Genomic DNA, 17173 nt, shown 5'->3' with positions numbered 1-17173 from the left:
AGGGAATTTAAAGAACATCCAGGTCCAACCCTCCTGCCATGGCAGGGACACCTCCCACCAGCCCAGGCTGCCCCCAGCCCCATCCAGCCTGGCCTTGGGATGGGGCTGCCACAGCTCCTCTGGGCAGCCTGGGCCAGGGCCTCACTGCTCTCATGGTGAATAATGTCTTCCTTTAGATTAGATAATCTAAACTTTCCTTATATCTAATCTAAACTTACCTTTTTTTAGTTTAAAACTGTTACCCCTTGTCCTGTCACTAAGTTCATTGATAAAGGACTTGAAACCAAAGTAGACAATGACTATTTGGTCAAAGGTGCACCAATTGCTGCCCTGATGCTGCAGATTTTCTCATTCTTCTGTACTCCAGTTTTGGTTAGCTTTTGTGGACCCTCACCCAGACATTTCCAGGAGAGGCTTAGATACTGTATGGGGTTTATGTGGCAAGGATTTGGTGGGGGGGCTGCAGGGGTGGCCTCTGTGAGCAGAGTCCTGCAGCTGCCCCATGGCAGAGAGGAGCCAGGACCCGTGCTGGAGCAGTTTGCTCCTGATGGATGGACCCCGTGGTATGGAGCTGTGTGGGAGCAGTTCTTGAAGCCCCCGCAGGCTCAGTTCGGGAAGGACGGCATCCCGTGGGAGGGACCCCACAGGGAGCAGGGGCAGAGAGGGACCGTGAAGCAGTGGCAGGGATGAAGCGTCAGGGACTGACCACAACCCCCATTCCCCATTCTCCTGTGCTGCTCAGGGGGAGGATGTAGAAAAGTGTGGATGGGTGGAAGGCGTTTTTAGTTTGCTTTTAGTTTCTCACTGTTTAGTCTGCTAGTGATAGGCAATAAATTATATTAATCTCCCTATGCTGAGTCTGTTTTGTCCATGATGCTAACTGTTAAATGATCTCCATGTCCTTTTCTCAACCTATGAACCTTTTTTCATCATATTTTCTCCCCCTGTTCTTTTGTGAAGGGGGATTGAGACACTGGCGTGGTGGAGCTCAGCTTCACCAGAGCTTCTCCTGAATCACAGGGGGAGACCTTTTAACTCGAGGCTGCTTATCCTCTGATGTGCCAGGAAAATTTGTTCATCAGACATCAGAAGCGATGAAACCCTTCAGAAATTTGGGGGAATTTGTAACAACCTCCTCTGAAGCACATCAGCAACTCAAATGGATGATGGGAGGATTACTAGATCATAGGAGGTGACTTCATAGGTATCACTAGCACAGCAGCTCACCTCATCTTGGCTTGACCAGGAGAACCCGAGACCTTCCGCTGCCACAGTTCCTCTTCCTTAAAGATCCTCATCTTTCCCTGGAAAGTTCTTGTTTTGTTTTTTTTGTTTTGTTTTGTTTATTTTGTTTTGTTTTCCTAAGGAAGCAATACAGCAGTGACCTGGGAATACATCTTGCCCTCTCTTTAGGCAAGGGGCAGGGTGAATGCTCATCTTCATTACCAGCCATGCAAGGCTCCTTAGTGGGGCTGTTTCACAAGAATAACTGTGCCTGCTGCCACTCAGCAACTCATTAACTCATCAAAAGGGAAGAGAAAAGCTGTGCTGCCAATGCTTCCTCTCCAGTCTGAAATTTTCCAGCACAGGCCATGGTTTAGGCAGCTTAGCATGGAGCTAATTGCCTTCCAAAAGATCTTTTTGTCATGGCTGTTGTTGTGCCGTCCTGGGTTGGGACTGCACTCATTAATAATCTTTTTAGCATATGAAAAGCTTGTAACGAATCCATGTGCTGCAGACGGCAGACGCAATTACAGCAATAACATAATTAGTGTTATGCAATAGCCGGCTGTATCCGGACCACTGAAGGAGGAAGAAAGGTATGGAAGGGATGCAGGGGACTGCTACAGCAGGAAAGGGCTGAAGGGAAGCTTGGGAACATCCTAGCGGCCAGCTCTTTCATGAGATGAAGTGAAGCAGTGCAAGGACACGTTGTTGGTTCCTCTGTTGGCAGGGCAAGGCAGTTGAAGTTTGCTGGGAGGCATCTGAGCTGCGCCTTCCATGTTTGTGCTGATTCAGCTACAGGAGCCACAGGACTGCGTTACTCCAGATCGATCCCATTTCACAGAAAGGTTCGAGGCCAAGCTGCTGGACACTAATTGGACTTTGGCACGAACAGCATGACAGCTAGGCAAAAGGATTTTACTTTTGCATGTGCATGGCTTTTCCTGCAGTTTTTTTGTCTCAGAATAAACGGCAGCGGATGGGTGGGCTGCACTGAGTCAATGGCTGAAGAATGAATTGGTGCACAGGTAGTTTTTCTGTGAGAAGAAACTGTCCATCATCGTCTCAGTGCAGAGGCTGCAAGGGTCTGAGATTGTACCCTCTGAGCACAGACATGTTTTCATCCTTGCTGCTGAAAACTGCACTGTGTGAGAGCAGCGTGTTACTGCAGTAAGAAAATATCAGGGGTATTTTCGAGACAAAATGTAGGGGAAGACAGGTGAACAGCCTTCAGGCACAACAAAAGCTGCTGCAGAGAGGCAGGGAACAAGCTGCACCCCATGGCCCTGGGGATGCAATGAGATCCACAGGCGTTAACTAAAGCCAGGGAGATTTCTGGCTGACCATCAGGGAAAACATTCAGATGGGAAGGAAAGGGGAGCACAGCAATGGATTGCCCGAGGAAAGCAGAGGCTCAGTTGTGGGAGGACTTTAAGAAAACATCTGTCAGGAAGGCTTGAGACAGAGCTGATCCGGCCCTGAGGCAGGAGCCGGGCACGTTGACCTCTCGAGACCTCTTCCAGCACCGCGTTTTATTATCTCTACTGACAACACCCTCTCCCCTTGACCCTTGGCATGCTGTATCTTGAGCCCTCTTTCTCTCAGGGAAAGGAGATGAAGAAAAGTGCATTTTTGAAAGTACAGCCAGGATTTCCACCTGTCATTTGATGCTCTCTTCTAAAGCCCTTGGAGTTAAAAGGTCACCCCAATGTACCTGCTAAAAACCTCACTAACTTACAATGTTGGGATGTGCGCAGTGTATAGCCTTTATTGTACTAAACCAGTACATTTTGTCTTTGTCTTTAAAAGTAGCTGTAAAATGGCCAACAGAAAGCACAACCACTGTATTGGAGGACACCATCTATTGACTGCAGAGCCCTGATACCACAGGCTGACAAGAGATGTAGGTTTTAGATGCCGAATGGAGACGGACTATCCGTTTTGTGTCGTCCAGACACACTCTCACAATTTTCTAACAAGCTGAAGACCTTGACGTCAAATGGTTAACACCATGCAAACCATGGTTGCTTAAAGGAAAGGAAGGAGAAGGCATCACAAACCCAGGCTCTGGGCTGCAGTAGCTAGGGTAGGTAGTATTTGTGCTCAGGTTAACAATAAACTGCAGATGTTATAATTCTGAACTCCAGGGATGAAGTCGCTTTAAATGTCCTTTAGTCTGAAACCTGTCAAACCTATCAAGCCTATTTTGAACATTCTTGACTGGAAGATTCTCAAAGTCTTAATAATATTTGCTATGTCTCCTCTGACTTCCAGCTTTTCTTTAAGGGGCTATTTTTAAGGCACATTAAGCAGCCAGAGCATGTCCGAGTACCCACAGGGATGAGAAAAAAGCATTAGCTCCTCTCCTAGCAGCACTGCAGGTATTTTGGGCACACCTGTGCAATGGAAACTCTCTTTGGCTTCTGCTTTTTGTCCTCTGCCCCTGTTCAGTCTCCCACATTCCTGCCTCCATGCCAGGCTTCGGTAGAGAAACATTGTATTGGTTGTGATGCAGGCAATTAAACGGTGTTAATGAAGTTCAAACAAGTGTTATCATAAGCCTGGCAACATGGAGAGAAATGAAAGGTCAGCCACAGCCCTTTGTCATCTTTTCAGTGTGGTGCCGAATGCTAATGAGAGAGCCCCAATTAGAACCGGCTCCCCTTTGTATTGCTTGAGGATTGCATCAAATGCTCCCAAGTTCTCCAGATTTCTAGGCTCAAAGGGGACATTTGAAGTAAACTTGAAAAGATGCAGATCTGAAGCTGCTCTAATGTAAATTCAGCAAAGCCTATAGAGTTTCACTAACAGAAGTCAAATGAGAATCTGGTCTATCATTCCCATTCTTTTCCTCTTCTTTCAGTAGACCAGATTACGATATTTGAAAAGCTGCCACCTTGTTTTAGGACCACAAACTGACTCTTCGTGGCTTCAACAAAAGCCAAATAGCCTGTTCCCATTCCTGGGTTAATTCTTCTGCCTCTGTCAGGCCTCATCTTCTGCCGCAGGAATCCCAAGTTGTGGCTGTGTGCAGGTACTTTTTAGTCATGTGTTTTCACAGTGAAAGAGCCCTGACTGTGTATTTGAATGTTGAACTTGGTTTTTGCAAAAGTCAGGATGTCTCAATGGGTTTGCTTCAGCAGGCAGAGTCCAGCTCTGGTCCCAACAGCATTTTTTAAAAAAAAAAACAGACAAAAAATAAAATTCAATTAAAAAAAATCAAACTCCTATTAACTACTGTGTAAAGAAAGACCATTGGTGAGGCCAGAAACTGCATCTATGCCCTTTCCAACTCTGAAGAGCTGGAGAGTTTCACAGTTTCATTCTGAAAAGTTGGAAATCTATTTTTTCTTGAATTGGAGGTACGTACTGTCACCCATGCCTGCTTCTTTCTCTGCTACTTCTTATGTCAAGATAATCCCCAACATTGAGTTTTGTGAGTCCTAAAGGCACACTCCACACTGAGAAACCAATAGTTACAAAAGGACTGCTTGGAGCAGCCCAGCTCAGGTACTATCTCAACAAGCACGTTAAAAGAGAGGAGTTGGCTTTTACTCTGGAGTGCCTTCAAGTAGGGTTACAAACCACCACTGACTAATTGCCCTCTTACAGATTCTTCTTCATCAAAGGAGATCATTTGATTTCAGGTTCTTCTGATTTACTCAACCACTTCTTAAACTCTCCAACAGAAAATCTTTTTATCTTATGATTCAGTCTTTGAAGAAGTCTAGTGGTCTTGAATGATGCTGTCTCCAGCTGACGTTGACTACAGAAATAAGTCAAACCAGTACTGGAAGCCATTGGAGTTGGAATAACTCCCTCAAAGTACAGTTGCAGAATGGAGAAAAGGAACTCATTAACTCAGAGTAGAATTGAAATTATATTCTGTTCATCTTTAATAAGTTTTTCTTTGATCTGCAACAGCATCCAGGTGCCTTGAGTCAGTGGCATTGACACATGAAAGTATTAATAGGGCAGAAGTTCTAACCATATTCTAAACCCCGCCATCTCCCCTTGGGCTTCAGTTCAAACTTTCAGACATCAGTACAGATAATAACTCAGCACATGCTGGGCCCACAAATCCAGTGTTCTTTACTAGCAGCAGGAGGTGTTATGTACCTCGTTTGTTGTTCAGGAAAATTTCCAGGGAAATGCAATACGTATGGCTGAAGATCACTGGGCAAACAGATTGAGCTCCAAAAAATTTTAAAGTGAAATCAATACTGGAAAAATAAATTTAAAACAAACAAACACACACAAAACAAACAAACAGAAAACCCTGCCACTTTCTGTTTATCCAGAAAAAAAAAAGGCTTTGCATGAGGAAATACCCTGTTCTTCACCCATGTACCTCAGTTCATCACTCAAATGTGCCATCTCCAAAGGTATAAAATCAGGGACATATGTAAGAAACTACCCACCAACCAGAAACACTTCACAGGTTGCTAAATAGTCTCTGTAGTATGATGCCATTGGGTCACTGTTAGTGCAAATTTATGGTTTCTAAATAAATTTCAAACATTTCTTTCCCCCTATCCAGGTCAATCCAGCAATCAACCTCAATACATACTAAGAAACTTGGACACAGTACCAGAAGTAGGTCATAATTAAGCAAGGTAGCTCATAAGAGCCTTACAGGTTGCCTAGAAACGACATTTGCAGACGTGTTTAACCACATCTAAAAATAATTGTCCGGACAAATCAGAGACCAATGGGAGCATTATTGTAAAAATTTCACCTCATGCTGACTAGGGTACAAAGCTCTTTGATCAGCTGTGCTCTGCTTTCACAGAATGAGAGAAAACCTTCTCCACCAAAGGAAATAGGCTGGTTTACAGCACAGTATGCCTACAGCAGCAGAGGTCTTATATCACCTGCATGATGTGGTATCAATTTCAGACAGTGCCTATGAAGTCATCCAGACAAATCATTGCTGAAAACTGGATGCCGTTGTGCAGAAATGATCTGTAAGATAAACCCATTATTGTATTTACAGAGCAGCAATCACTCTCCAGCTGTGCAGTTCCCAAACCTGTCCATAATACCAGGCAAATGTGGCATGTTGGAAAACAAAGCACAGATCAACTTCTACAAGGCTTGCTCCAGCAGACAACATCCTGTTGAGTGGAGTACAAGATGTGCTATAGTTTATCCTGTGGAAAATCTTAGGGAAAATGAAGCCCCTGTGTATTGCAGGAATACTTGCCTTAGTTGTATTTCCCGTAGAGTAGATCTGTCAGACCCTGCCCTTCTGTGCAGTAGTTTCTACAGGTTCTTGCAGATGTGGATAAAATGTTTAGAAAGACCTCTGACCTTTCAGAAAGTACCTGCAGAGGTTCAGTCATCAGCCTGTGAACCCTATGGCATCTCATCCAAAGCACAGAACAGCTGCCATGGAAAGCTACTGAACTCAAAGTAAGGGACGATAATTGTGTGATGCATGGGATGCAGGCAGTGTGGGAACTCACAACAATGCTGGGAGAAATTAACCACTTCTTCTGGTCTGTGTGGGATGGCTGAGAAGCCCATGTAGCTCACAGGGCTCAGGCATAGTCACCTCCCCTTCCTTCCTCCACCTCTCTCTCTTTCAACAGTTTCTCCTCAAGAGATGATGGCATCAAATGATGACAAACACCTTCAGTTCACACCTCTAATTAAATTTCTACCTCTGTTGTAAGGCACGTGGGAATAAATGTCTATCAGAGAGCTTTCTGCTTGGGCAATAATCAAAGAGAAAAAGCCCAGAAGCAGCTACCAAAAGCAATATTAAGGATACCACTTACCTCCATCCATGAAGCAGGGCCTCATTTTACCACTTGCTTATTCCATTCCTGTTTCTAGAGCTAAAACTCACCTTTCCACCCAGTTCTTGTAGCTGGGGATATCCTTGGCATAGAGAAGCTTGTTGGAGGGGGAGTCTTTGCCCAGACGGTGTTCTGAGGTTGAACAGGAGTCCATGAACGTCTGAGCCACTACAGAGAGGCAGGCGTCTGTGATGCTGTTCTTGTGGATGTCGAAGACAAATTGGGGGTTCTTGATCATGTTCACCCAGAACCGTAATGGCAAGCTGCAAGAGGGGTGGAAGAGGTGAGTCAGTAATTGCATGGTTCAAAAGCTTTGTCTTATGGTATTACGATGTTGACTGGTGGATAGGAATCAAACATCCAGGCATGGAGAGAGGGATTCTGGAATAAGTTTCAATTTTGTCATTTATTTCCAATAAATTCCTCCCCTGCAGGGCTCTTGAGATGGTGGTGGAGTCACCTCAGGAATTAGCTTTGTCTCTGTAAGCCTTGCAGACCAGATTTTGTCACTCCTAATGTCAATGTCATTTTACTGGAGTTGCACATAAATTAATGAGATTATATTAATGAAAGTAGAAATTATATTAATGAAAGTAGAATTGAGATGATGAAAATACCTCCTAACTTCTCTATGGTAGGGTTCAAATGTAACCTACTGTTAGCTAATAGATAGACATTGCATTCAACTTATGGTAAACACTAGGCATTGGTACACTTGGCTTTTGGCCTCATAGTAAATCCAGGGCAAGAAAAGGTAGGTACAACTGTCAGGCTGTCAGGCTGAGCCTGGGAGTGTTAATGGCAGGTATTTTGTGCTGTGCATGCCATGTATTGTCATGCTGCACAGCTCAAGCCCAAGCCCCTGTATGATCCTAGCACATTCTGCACGAAGCAGACTCCATGTGACAGAGAAAACCCTGTTGCCTCAAGGAGAAAAAAATAGGAATGGGGAACAAGTGTTGCAAACTTTGAAATGAAAATTTGTCTGTGGAAATGCTATTCCAATTGCAATTCAAAAGCCTTCCTCCCTCCCCACCCCTTATACTCAAAAGAGCTGTTCATTTGTGTGAGATGTCCTGAAGTATCTACATCCAGCCTTTGCCTCAAGCCTTTTCTTTTTTTCTTTTGTGTCAGGGCAAAGACATTCATATGACTGTGGCCTAGGAGCTGAGATGTGTCACGGATACCAGAGTCCAGTTGTCTCTCTGTTTTCCTGCCAGGCAGACTGTTAATCCTACCATCAGTGTCCGTACCTTCCCAAGAAGGTTATTCTTCAGTTTTAAAAAAAAAAAAAATCACCTTATGTTTAGGCTAAATTCCTCAGTTTATCCAATTTTCTCATTACCCTTACGTGTGTACAGCACCATAAACAATCCATACCTACGTCTGGTGCCTTTCAGGTCACAGCAGGCATTTTAGCATGTCCTCACTAAGAGACGGTACCATATTTTTCTAAACAAATTGTGTTACCCTCAGCCAGCAAAATCATGGACCAAAAGTAAGTAAAGCCTCACACAGATATTCTTATCAGCCAAACAACATCCTTTAGGGAAGGGGCAGAAGTTCAGGAGTGGGAGATGCTGGCAATGAGACCTGATGTGAGGACTGGGAAGGAAGCTTTTTAGGTTGGGAGTGGAGGTTCATCTGCTGGGGGAAGAGGTGGATGAGTGAAGAACAACTTCTGTAGTTGTTTGGATGGTAAGGACAGCCACAGCGAGCACAAGCACAGGCTGCATGTATGCAGAGCTGTGGGGAGGGGCTTGGGGGACGATATCCCTAGCTGGCAATAATGAAGCCCATGATGTGACTTGGAGTTAATTTAATCTGATTGAAAAGATTTCTTCATACTGCCCCTGATCCCCCCCTGCAACACATACAGACTCTGCCTTTGTCCCTCCCCCCTTAAGTAAACCTCTTGCTCATTTAGTCTGAGTGGCTGCAATCAGCCTTAGATTAGTGCCGCAGATAATGTTAATAATATGCTAATGTTTCATTAGTTGAAAGCCTCTTTGGTGCATGGGGTTTCTTTTTTTATGTCACTGCACTGTGACGATCTGCCATCAGCATGGCTGGTAAAAGGAAAAAATGCATGAGCTGGGAGCCCCATGGCTCTCCTCTGCTGTTCCTTTTATAGTCCCTGTATTTGCACAGGGAAAGGGGAGGGAGCGATTCCCCAGGGGTCTCTTTCCAACAGGGAGACTCAGCAGAGAGGTGCTGCAAAGATCTTTTCTCTTCACCAATCCTGGCTTTTCCCTGCTGTCCCATTACGTGTACAAAGAGGGACCACTGCCTGGCAGCTAGAGCAGGGGGTTGATGTCAGCCTTTGTCACTCACTCAGAAGGGGATTCGCATACAACTTCAGGCCCTTTAAGTACTTAATACCTTTTAAGACTCTCTAAGGTATCTCTTCTGGCCCCCAGCTGCCAGCCCAGGAGGGCACAAGTCTCCTGTGGGTGTGCACATTCCCTGTGGTACACCTTAAAACATCGTATAAAAAAATGGCTCTAGACGCCTCTCTGGGCAACCAAAAGGAGCTCCAGGCCCCCACTGACTACAGTGGGAGTTCAAATTCCCTTTGCAGATGAAGACAGCAATGCTGAATCCTCTCCCATGAATCCCCAGAGATTCCCTATGGGCCTGCACGCTGCAGCAATTAAATACTTGACAATTTTTCCTCCTATATCCTCACGAGGTCCCTCAGAAATATTAGCATCTCCATGCAATACTGGGATCTATAGCCAAAGTACTCCATCCTTGATAGCACCCTATAGATTCTGGGTACATCTGACTCCTCCATCAGCCTGGGATGATTGAACCTGCCATGATGAACCCCATGCCAGCTTCCTCAGTTTCCCTAGCATCTAGAATCCTAGAATCATTAAGGATGGAAAAAACCTCCAAGATCATCTGGTCCAACCATCACCCTACCACCAGTGTCACCCACTAAACCGTGTCCCTAAGTACCAGGTCCAACCTTTCCTTGAACACCCCCAGGGACGGTGACTCCACCACCTCCCTGGGCAACCCATCCCAGTGCCTGACTGCTCTTTCTGAGAAGAAATGTCTCCTTATTTCCAACCTGAACCTCCCCTAGTGCCACTTGAGGCCATTCCCTCTGGCCCTATCACTAGTTATCTGTGAGAAGAGGCCGATCCCCAGCTCCCCACACCTTCCTTTCAGGTAGTTGTAGAGAGCAATAAGGTCTCCCCTGAGCCTCCTCTTCTCCAGACTAAACAATCCCAGTTCCCTCAGCCACTCCCCATAGGACTTGTATTCCAGGCCCTTCACCAGCTTTGTTGCCCTTCTCCGGACACGCTCCAGGGCCTCGATGTCCTTCTTGTAGTGAGGGGCCAAAACTGAACACAGCACTCAAGGTGCGGCCTCACCAGAGCTGAGTACAAGGGGAGAATCACCTCCCTCGTCCTGCTGGCTACACTATTCCTGATACAAGCCAGGATGCCCTTGGCCTTCTTGGATCCCAAATCTAGATCCCAAATCATACGTCCATCTCTTCCCCTTCCAGTCCAGGATTTGGTACCAGGCTGCACTGGTCTGTCCCACTCACCAGTTGCTCTTCCAGGTATGCCGCACGTGGGGGTCATGGATGTTGTGCTTGTCAGCCTGCTCATCCAGGAAGTCGAACATGTATTTGATAGCCAGGGGAAGCGCACTGCCACGGTGAGCAGTGCTGAAGATGGTCTCAAAGAGGTCGTCTACAAATTTCTGGAGAGTGCCCTGTTGGGAGAAGGAGAGAAGAATGTGAGATGCTAAGTAGGAAGAGGATGACGAATTATGGTATCCCACTGAAAATAGAGTATATCTGTAAAACAGGCTCAGGAAATATATTGAAAAGCAGGAGCCACTTAACAGCTTTTAAATGTGACATGAGTTGAAATTTCAACCCAGATGTCTTTAAGCAGACATCTGCATCTTCATAATATCCATTACTCATGTTTAACAGCTGAATGGGGTAGGTCAAGATATTACCTGTCCTCTCTGTTACTAGCACTCAGGGAGGGAGGCTGAGATGTAGTGGGATACCTCTCCCCATCTCAGGTATATGGTGATGGGATGGTGCTCGTCTGTTCCCACTGAAATTTCTCTCCCCTGCATCCTATACTCAACTGCTTTGGTGCAGCCAAAAAATAGCCATTTTCTATGCTGGTTTTCATCCAGGGCCTGTTCTTAAGCTAAGAATAGAAGTCAGATGAATGTAGAGGAGAACAGAAAGTGTCATTGGGAAAAATAGGACAACAGTGACTGGAGAAGGTGGCTGTCCTGTATGTGTAAGTAGCATAATAAATAACAAGAATTTCATCTTAATTCCAGTAGGCCTCCTTGTTTTTTACTACCCATCTTCATGGGACCAAGACAAGCCCTAGGAGCAATATTTGAACAGGTCAAGTACTGCTCTGCAGACCTAATGCCCACTGCAGAGATTGGAGCGGTGTCCTTAGGCTCCTCTGGGAGGAGAATTCCAGATCCAGAAGAACCACCCTGGCCAGATGATGAGGACAGTTGACCTTCAGTGAGGACGTGAAGAGCTGGAATAGCAGAGGGTGACCAGGCCTGGACAAGGGGGTTGCTGAGGAGCTGTGATTACCTGTAAAGCCTTACCCTGTCACCAGAGCTGCACAGGCACTTACATGTGAACAAACCATATGGCTGCTAAAATAACCAAAAATCAATCAAACCTCCAATAAACATTTCCTGATACACAGATTTTCCTCAGCTGAAAAATAAAAGCCTTCCCTTTCTCTGCAGACCCAAGAAAGAAATTCCTCCTTACTAGAAATGAAGCACCAGGTTCCACCAGAGCGACACAAGTTTACATAGCGCTAACAAATACTTAATTAGAAAGCTGGTGTCTCTTGCTGATTCACCACTTGATTCATTCTTTGGGAAACAAACAGAGGTGCCTTTTGCTTGTGTGAACTCCTACAGGGTGAATAATCCCTGCAGTATGTCTGACTCAGAAAGGGCCCCTGAGGAGAAATCTTGTTGGTCTGACATGGAAGAACTTGCCCTCAGGTTCAGTTTCTGGAGGGAATTAGTTCTCTACATGCTCACCCACACAAATACAAAGAAAACCTCTGAGGCTTTTAGGCAAGAGACTCCAGGTCTCAGAGGTCAGGGATTTAACAGAATAAAAATCATTGTCAGTTTAACTAAGTATTCCCTGGGATTCTATTACTAGCAATTGGTCTCTCTCCTCTTTCCTCCCCCCTAAAATGGTCATGATGAGGAAAGAATATTGCTCAGCCCAAGAGGGGAAACAATAAACCCCCAGCCTTTTTGCTCTCTCTTGCTGTGCAAGTTTTGCAGCTGCTTTCCTGCTGTCTTCAGGAAAAAAAAAAAAAAAAAGGAAAAAAAAGTGTTGAGCTTGAAAAAAGTGTTGAGCTTGTGATCTGAAACAGAAAGCAAAAGCAATTCAGTGGTGGGGTAAGGGACATATCCCCAGACAGTGTAGATCAGCACTGGTCCAATGGTTGCTCTTTTACACCAGCTGGGGCCCTGGCCCGGGGGAGCATCATTTTCTTTTTACATTGTGTGATCCATAAAAGCATCTTAATGCCACGGAGATGAGAGTGTTCCAAGGCTAAAGGCAAAGCCACTTTATGTCTGAATCTCATTGCAACGCAGAGAGACAGAGTGAGGCTGTGGGGAGAGTCAGACACCATAGGCTGAGGAACAAATGAGCAACTAAAACTTATGGTAGGACTTAAGCACGTAACGGAGAGCTGTCTGATGGGCAAACTCAGATTTGAATGAACAAATGTAATTGTGTTTGTGCCTGTTGACACCCTGACAGGAAATGGTAATAGTCAAAACTTCAGAGAAAGGAGGAAGATCAGGCTGTTTGATTGCTGCTTGGTTTAACCCTGCTCAGAATGGGGTGAGATTATGTTGTGATTAGCCACACCTGAGCCACAGCTGCAGTTTCGACTTCTGAGGTGCATCCAGATAACTCATGTGTCAGAGATTCAGGCATGGGGATGCTCTGCACTGCAGGAGGATGGCAGGATTGTAAAGGGACCCTGTTTGATTATAGTGCCTGCCTCCCCACCTGCCCTGGTCCCTGCTGGGGTACAAAAGAAGAACATTGCAGCCTCCTCATTAATGCAGGCTTCTCCAAGGAAAGCACCACCAATGATGGATCCACAGGGGGGAAGAGCAAATAGTTGTAAAATCACACGACTGCTTTTGCCCACATTTTTGTAGAGCCTTTAGAGAAGAGATAGGTGGAGAACAGTCTTGATAAGAGATGAAAGAAGTTGAAAAGCCTGGGAGCAAGGCAACTGCAATGAGAGCCAGCCACTCCTCTCCTAGGGAAGGGACGGAATGGTGCTGACTGACAGTGAGCTGTTGCTGTGCAGACAGTGGCAAGAAAACCACTTTCTGTGGCTGCCACAGACCCAAAGTCCACTGCAGTAAGTTATAAGCCTCTCCCCTTCAGTGATCTCCACTTGTACAAGTGCCCTCGCCACAGTGCAGCATCCTTAGTTATGCTGAGCACTAACACGCTGCGTCCTGGGAGAATTTGTGCAGGCTGTGGCAGGCACACACATAGGAGGCTGGTTTTTAGCGTTTAGGGGAGTGTGGATTGAACAGATAGGATGTGACCACGTTCACGCCCTGATTCTTCATTTGCTCAGTTTTGATCCAAACTACAAGCCATCATCGACAACACCAGCACATACCTACCCCTGCGTTCACGCTCTCCACCAGACTCATGGCCATGGCCACTCCTCATTGCTCTCCAAATCCCAGTTCCCTTTGAGCCCTTAGCTTCTGTTACTGTCACTGTTTGTTCACGCATTTATTGTTTATTTTTCACTGATCACTCCCTTTGCTCATGACATCCCCACCTCTTGATCCTCCTCATCCGAGACATACCGGAAGCAGTACCCTTGAAGTTATCATTTCTCTCTTTCTACCATTTGGCCTTCTCATGTCCCTTTCCTGACTTTGCTCTCTAAATTCTTTGCACTCCTCTTGCTCTATTTTCCTTCTGATCTTCTCTCTTTATATCCCCTTTAGCACCCTCTGAGCAGACCTCTCATATCTTGTCTGCAGGAAGTCCCACTGCAGCCTCTAAAATCCCATTCCTCACCCTCTTCCCCATCCCAACCGTATACCTTGGTGGCAAGTAGCCTTGTCAGGTAGATCTCAGAAACCATCTTGCTGCCCCGATCACCCTCTTTTTGGTCACCATGCTCATGGTTCTTCACCAAGTGCCACATCTTGACTCCACTCTCAAGGTCAGGGGTGATCATGGGTGTGCGGGAACGGAGGCTGTCCGGGCTGCCCGTGTAACGGATCATGTTTTCTGCAAAGAGAGATGCATGTGTCTCAGGTTAATGGGTTTCACCAAGGAAACATGCTAATGACACATCCCTTGATAGAAGTTCTTCATCAGGGACTAGCACTGTTAGTGTCAGGCACTGCCCAGGACTGTTCTGGGGACAGTACCATCTACTTGTGGTAACCAGTATGGGTTGGTTCAATTTGTTTTACCTGTAGGGGTGTTAGCCATACCAGACCAAGCTTCTCGGCCCTATGGCCAGAGAACAGGTCATTTTACGTAGTCATACTGATGTAACTGATGTGACCTCTTGCCTGTCTCCCCATATCCAAACTCAGGAGGAACTGCCTCCCATTCCTCCTATGGCATCAAAGCAACCCAATAACTCCTACCCCACTATCCTCTTCAGTATCTGCTCCAAAATCTTGTTTTGATAGGAAGTAAACTAGAAACCCAGGTGGGCCCACACATATTTCCTCTGCAAGGACTCCATCATCCTCTGGATTCTGTTTCCCTTTGCCTCTGAGTGATGGCATGAGGCATTCCCCTCCCTCTGACCTTCCAGCAAGGCTCCAGATTGAGTCTTTTCCAACCATAATTAACAGAAGAGTGTTGCACCTTTCTGTATCAAGATCTGCATCAGCCTCATTAATGCATTACCAATCTCTACATATTAATTATTAGTTGGAATATCCTTTTTTTCTCTCTGGATGCTGTTTTCTTAATTGCAATTAACAATCACTTCTGACCCACTACATCTTCTCCTCCCCCTGCATTCTTCCTCACACCCTCCTCCTGAAAAATCAAATGGCAAAAGAATTAAGGAAATCCAGCAGAAATTAACCCCCCTTAAGTCTTCCTTTTCAAAGGTCACTGTGTCTTTCAGTAATTGCAACAACATGGCAAAGAGGATGAATATTAATAAGATCTGGTGGATTGCTTACGCCCTTGCAGAAAGAGAAAGGGGGCTCCTTGGACATTGAGTAACCATACTGTCCTTCAATCTAAAGTGACTACGAAGGATCAGAGATGCTTTCATACATAACAAAAAACACCAATGAACTGATATGATAGCTGTATCCAGGATAAAGGGTGGTTTTGCAGCACTCTGGTTGCATATTAAAGACATTTTTCTTTGCTGTCCCACACCATCATAGTGTCCTGGGTTTGCTTACAACTGTCTCATGACATGAGTAAAGTGGGAAAAACAGTGTACTGCTTTGAGATACACTGATAAAAGGCATCAGTAAGAGATTTTTCTTATGTTTCCAGATGCAAATTCCCTTGGGATAATAACATAACTGTGTGGGACACACAATACCCACACTAAGCTATAGCAGTAGACAAGCAATGCCCTCTGTAGGTTGCTTTTTGTTCCGGAGGCCTCTCCCCTGTGCCACAACAGACCATTCTTCAAGGGCTTTGCCCACTAGAATGACTGAGCTCTTCCACATTGATCAAAAATGTTAATTATTTAGTCTCCTTCTTTTGCTAATAGGGAAGGAGAGGTACTTCCAAGGGCAATCCAGCCACTTAGATCGACATCTTGGACCAGATGCCAAAGTTTTAAACGGCTAAATCCTCTCCTCCTGCCGTCCATCAAGCAATCCTACCAACTAGTCATCTGCCTATTGTTCTCTTTTCTGGTGCTTGTCTTGTAACCACCTTGGTGTTTGGGATCTCTCCTTCAGTGCTCTCTTGAACCTTATCAGCACACAGGCTCTTACCATACTTGCTGGCTGAGGTCCGGGACACCGTGGAGTTGTTGACTGCATTGTAGGCAGTGACTTGCTTGGAGACTAAAGCTACCACAGATCCATCTGGTACCTACAGAGAAAAATGGGCCCCGTCAATAAGCTTCTGAGAACTGGCTGAGGAGCATGCCAAGGACAGCTGGAATTCAAGCAGCAGAGACTGAACTGTAAACCTGTGTCACTGTAAGCAAGATAGAAATTTTGTAGCAAAGCTTTAAATGTTTTCTTCAGTGGGTTTATTAACAAACAAAAAAAAGGGGGGGGGAATCTGTTGTTGCATAACTAGAAGCTTGGACTTGGGCACTGGGACAACTGACGACAAAGCAGAATGACCCACTCGGATCCTGAGCTAAAGCCCAGGGATGACAACGTGAGTTTTGTTTTGACCTCTAAAACTGACCATAGTCTCTTCATGAGGAGGCTTTCGTGCAGGACAGGAGCATGAGTAGAATAAAACACCTGATTAAGGTAGCTTGTGACCACAGTATTACTTCAGGAAAGGTTAGAGATACTACAGGGTCATTTTTCACAGTGGACAACCATCCACTTACCTGGGAGCTAAGCTGATGAAAAGGCAGGACTATGACACTGAAACAGAAATTAGAGATCCAATTCTCATGAGCAGGGGGAGCCTGGAGAATCTAGGTTGGGATTGTGAGTTGGGTAAACATTTTAGACCAAGAGCTATCAGAGTTTAAGGATCAGCTCTCTCGGTCCGCAAATCTCACAAGCTGTTTTTATACTATTTCAGCTTCCAAGTGAAGGAAATTTGTCCAGATCAGCCACTCTTATATGGTCTGACGTGAGTACAAGTATCGGCCTTACTGAGGTGCTACCGAGATTTCCAGAGAAGCATATTTGATAATGAAGGGAGAGGTGAGTGTGAAGGGAGGCTTCTATGTTATGTATAAATTTAAGTCAAATTAACAATGGTGTAAGGGACCAGAGGAGATTACATCTTATTTAGTATCTTAGGAATTTGGATTTTTGCGGTAACATTATTCAAAATGAGCTTTCCTAAAAGAGACAACATTATCAATGATGGCACAGCCTCTATGGAGGTTTGACTGCACAGTGCCCTAGAG

General features: G+C 45.4%; 1 protein-coding gene across 3 annotated transcripts in view; it reads right to left on the bottom strand.

Moving 5' to 3' along the window:
• The window catches only part of PLXNA4 (plexin A4), a 423946-nt gene that overhangs the window by 10817 nt on the left and 395956 nt on the right, over window positions 1-17173 (bottom strand). For all 3 annotated transcript variants that reach the window (XM_067001227.1, XM_048062474.2, XM_013185453.3), the window contains 4 exons: window positions 16062-16161; window positions 14168-14358; window positions 10594-10763; window positions 7079-7291 (listed from right to left, as the gene is read on the bottom strand). In XM_067001227.1, the coding sequence (XP_066857328.1) occupies window positions 7079-7291; window positions 10594-10763; window positions 14168-14358; window positions 16062-16161 (674 nt within the window). The remainder of the gene's footprint in view (window positions 1-7078; window positions 7292-10593; window positions 10764-14167; window positions 14359-16061; window positions 16162-17173) is intronic.

Source organism: Anser cygnoides, chromosome 1 (assembly GCF_040182565.1).
Source record: "Anser cygnoides isolate HZ-2024a breed goose chromosome 1, Taihu_goose_T2T_genome, whole genome shotgun sequence".
Lineage (NCBI taxonomy): Eukaryota > Metazoa > Chordata > Aves > Anseriformes > Anatidae > Anser > Anser cygnoides.
The sequence above is the reverse complement of the archived record's forward strand: the minus strand, read 5'-3'. Positions and strand labels throughout refer to the sequence as shown.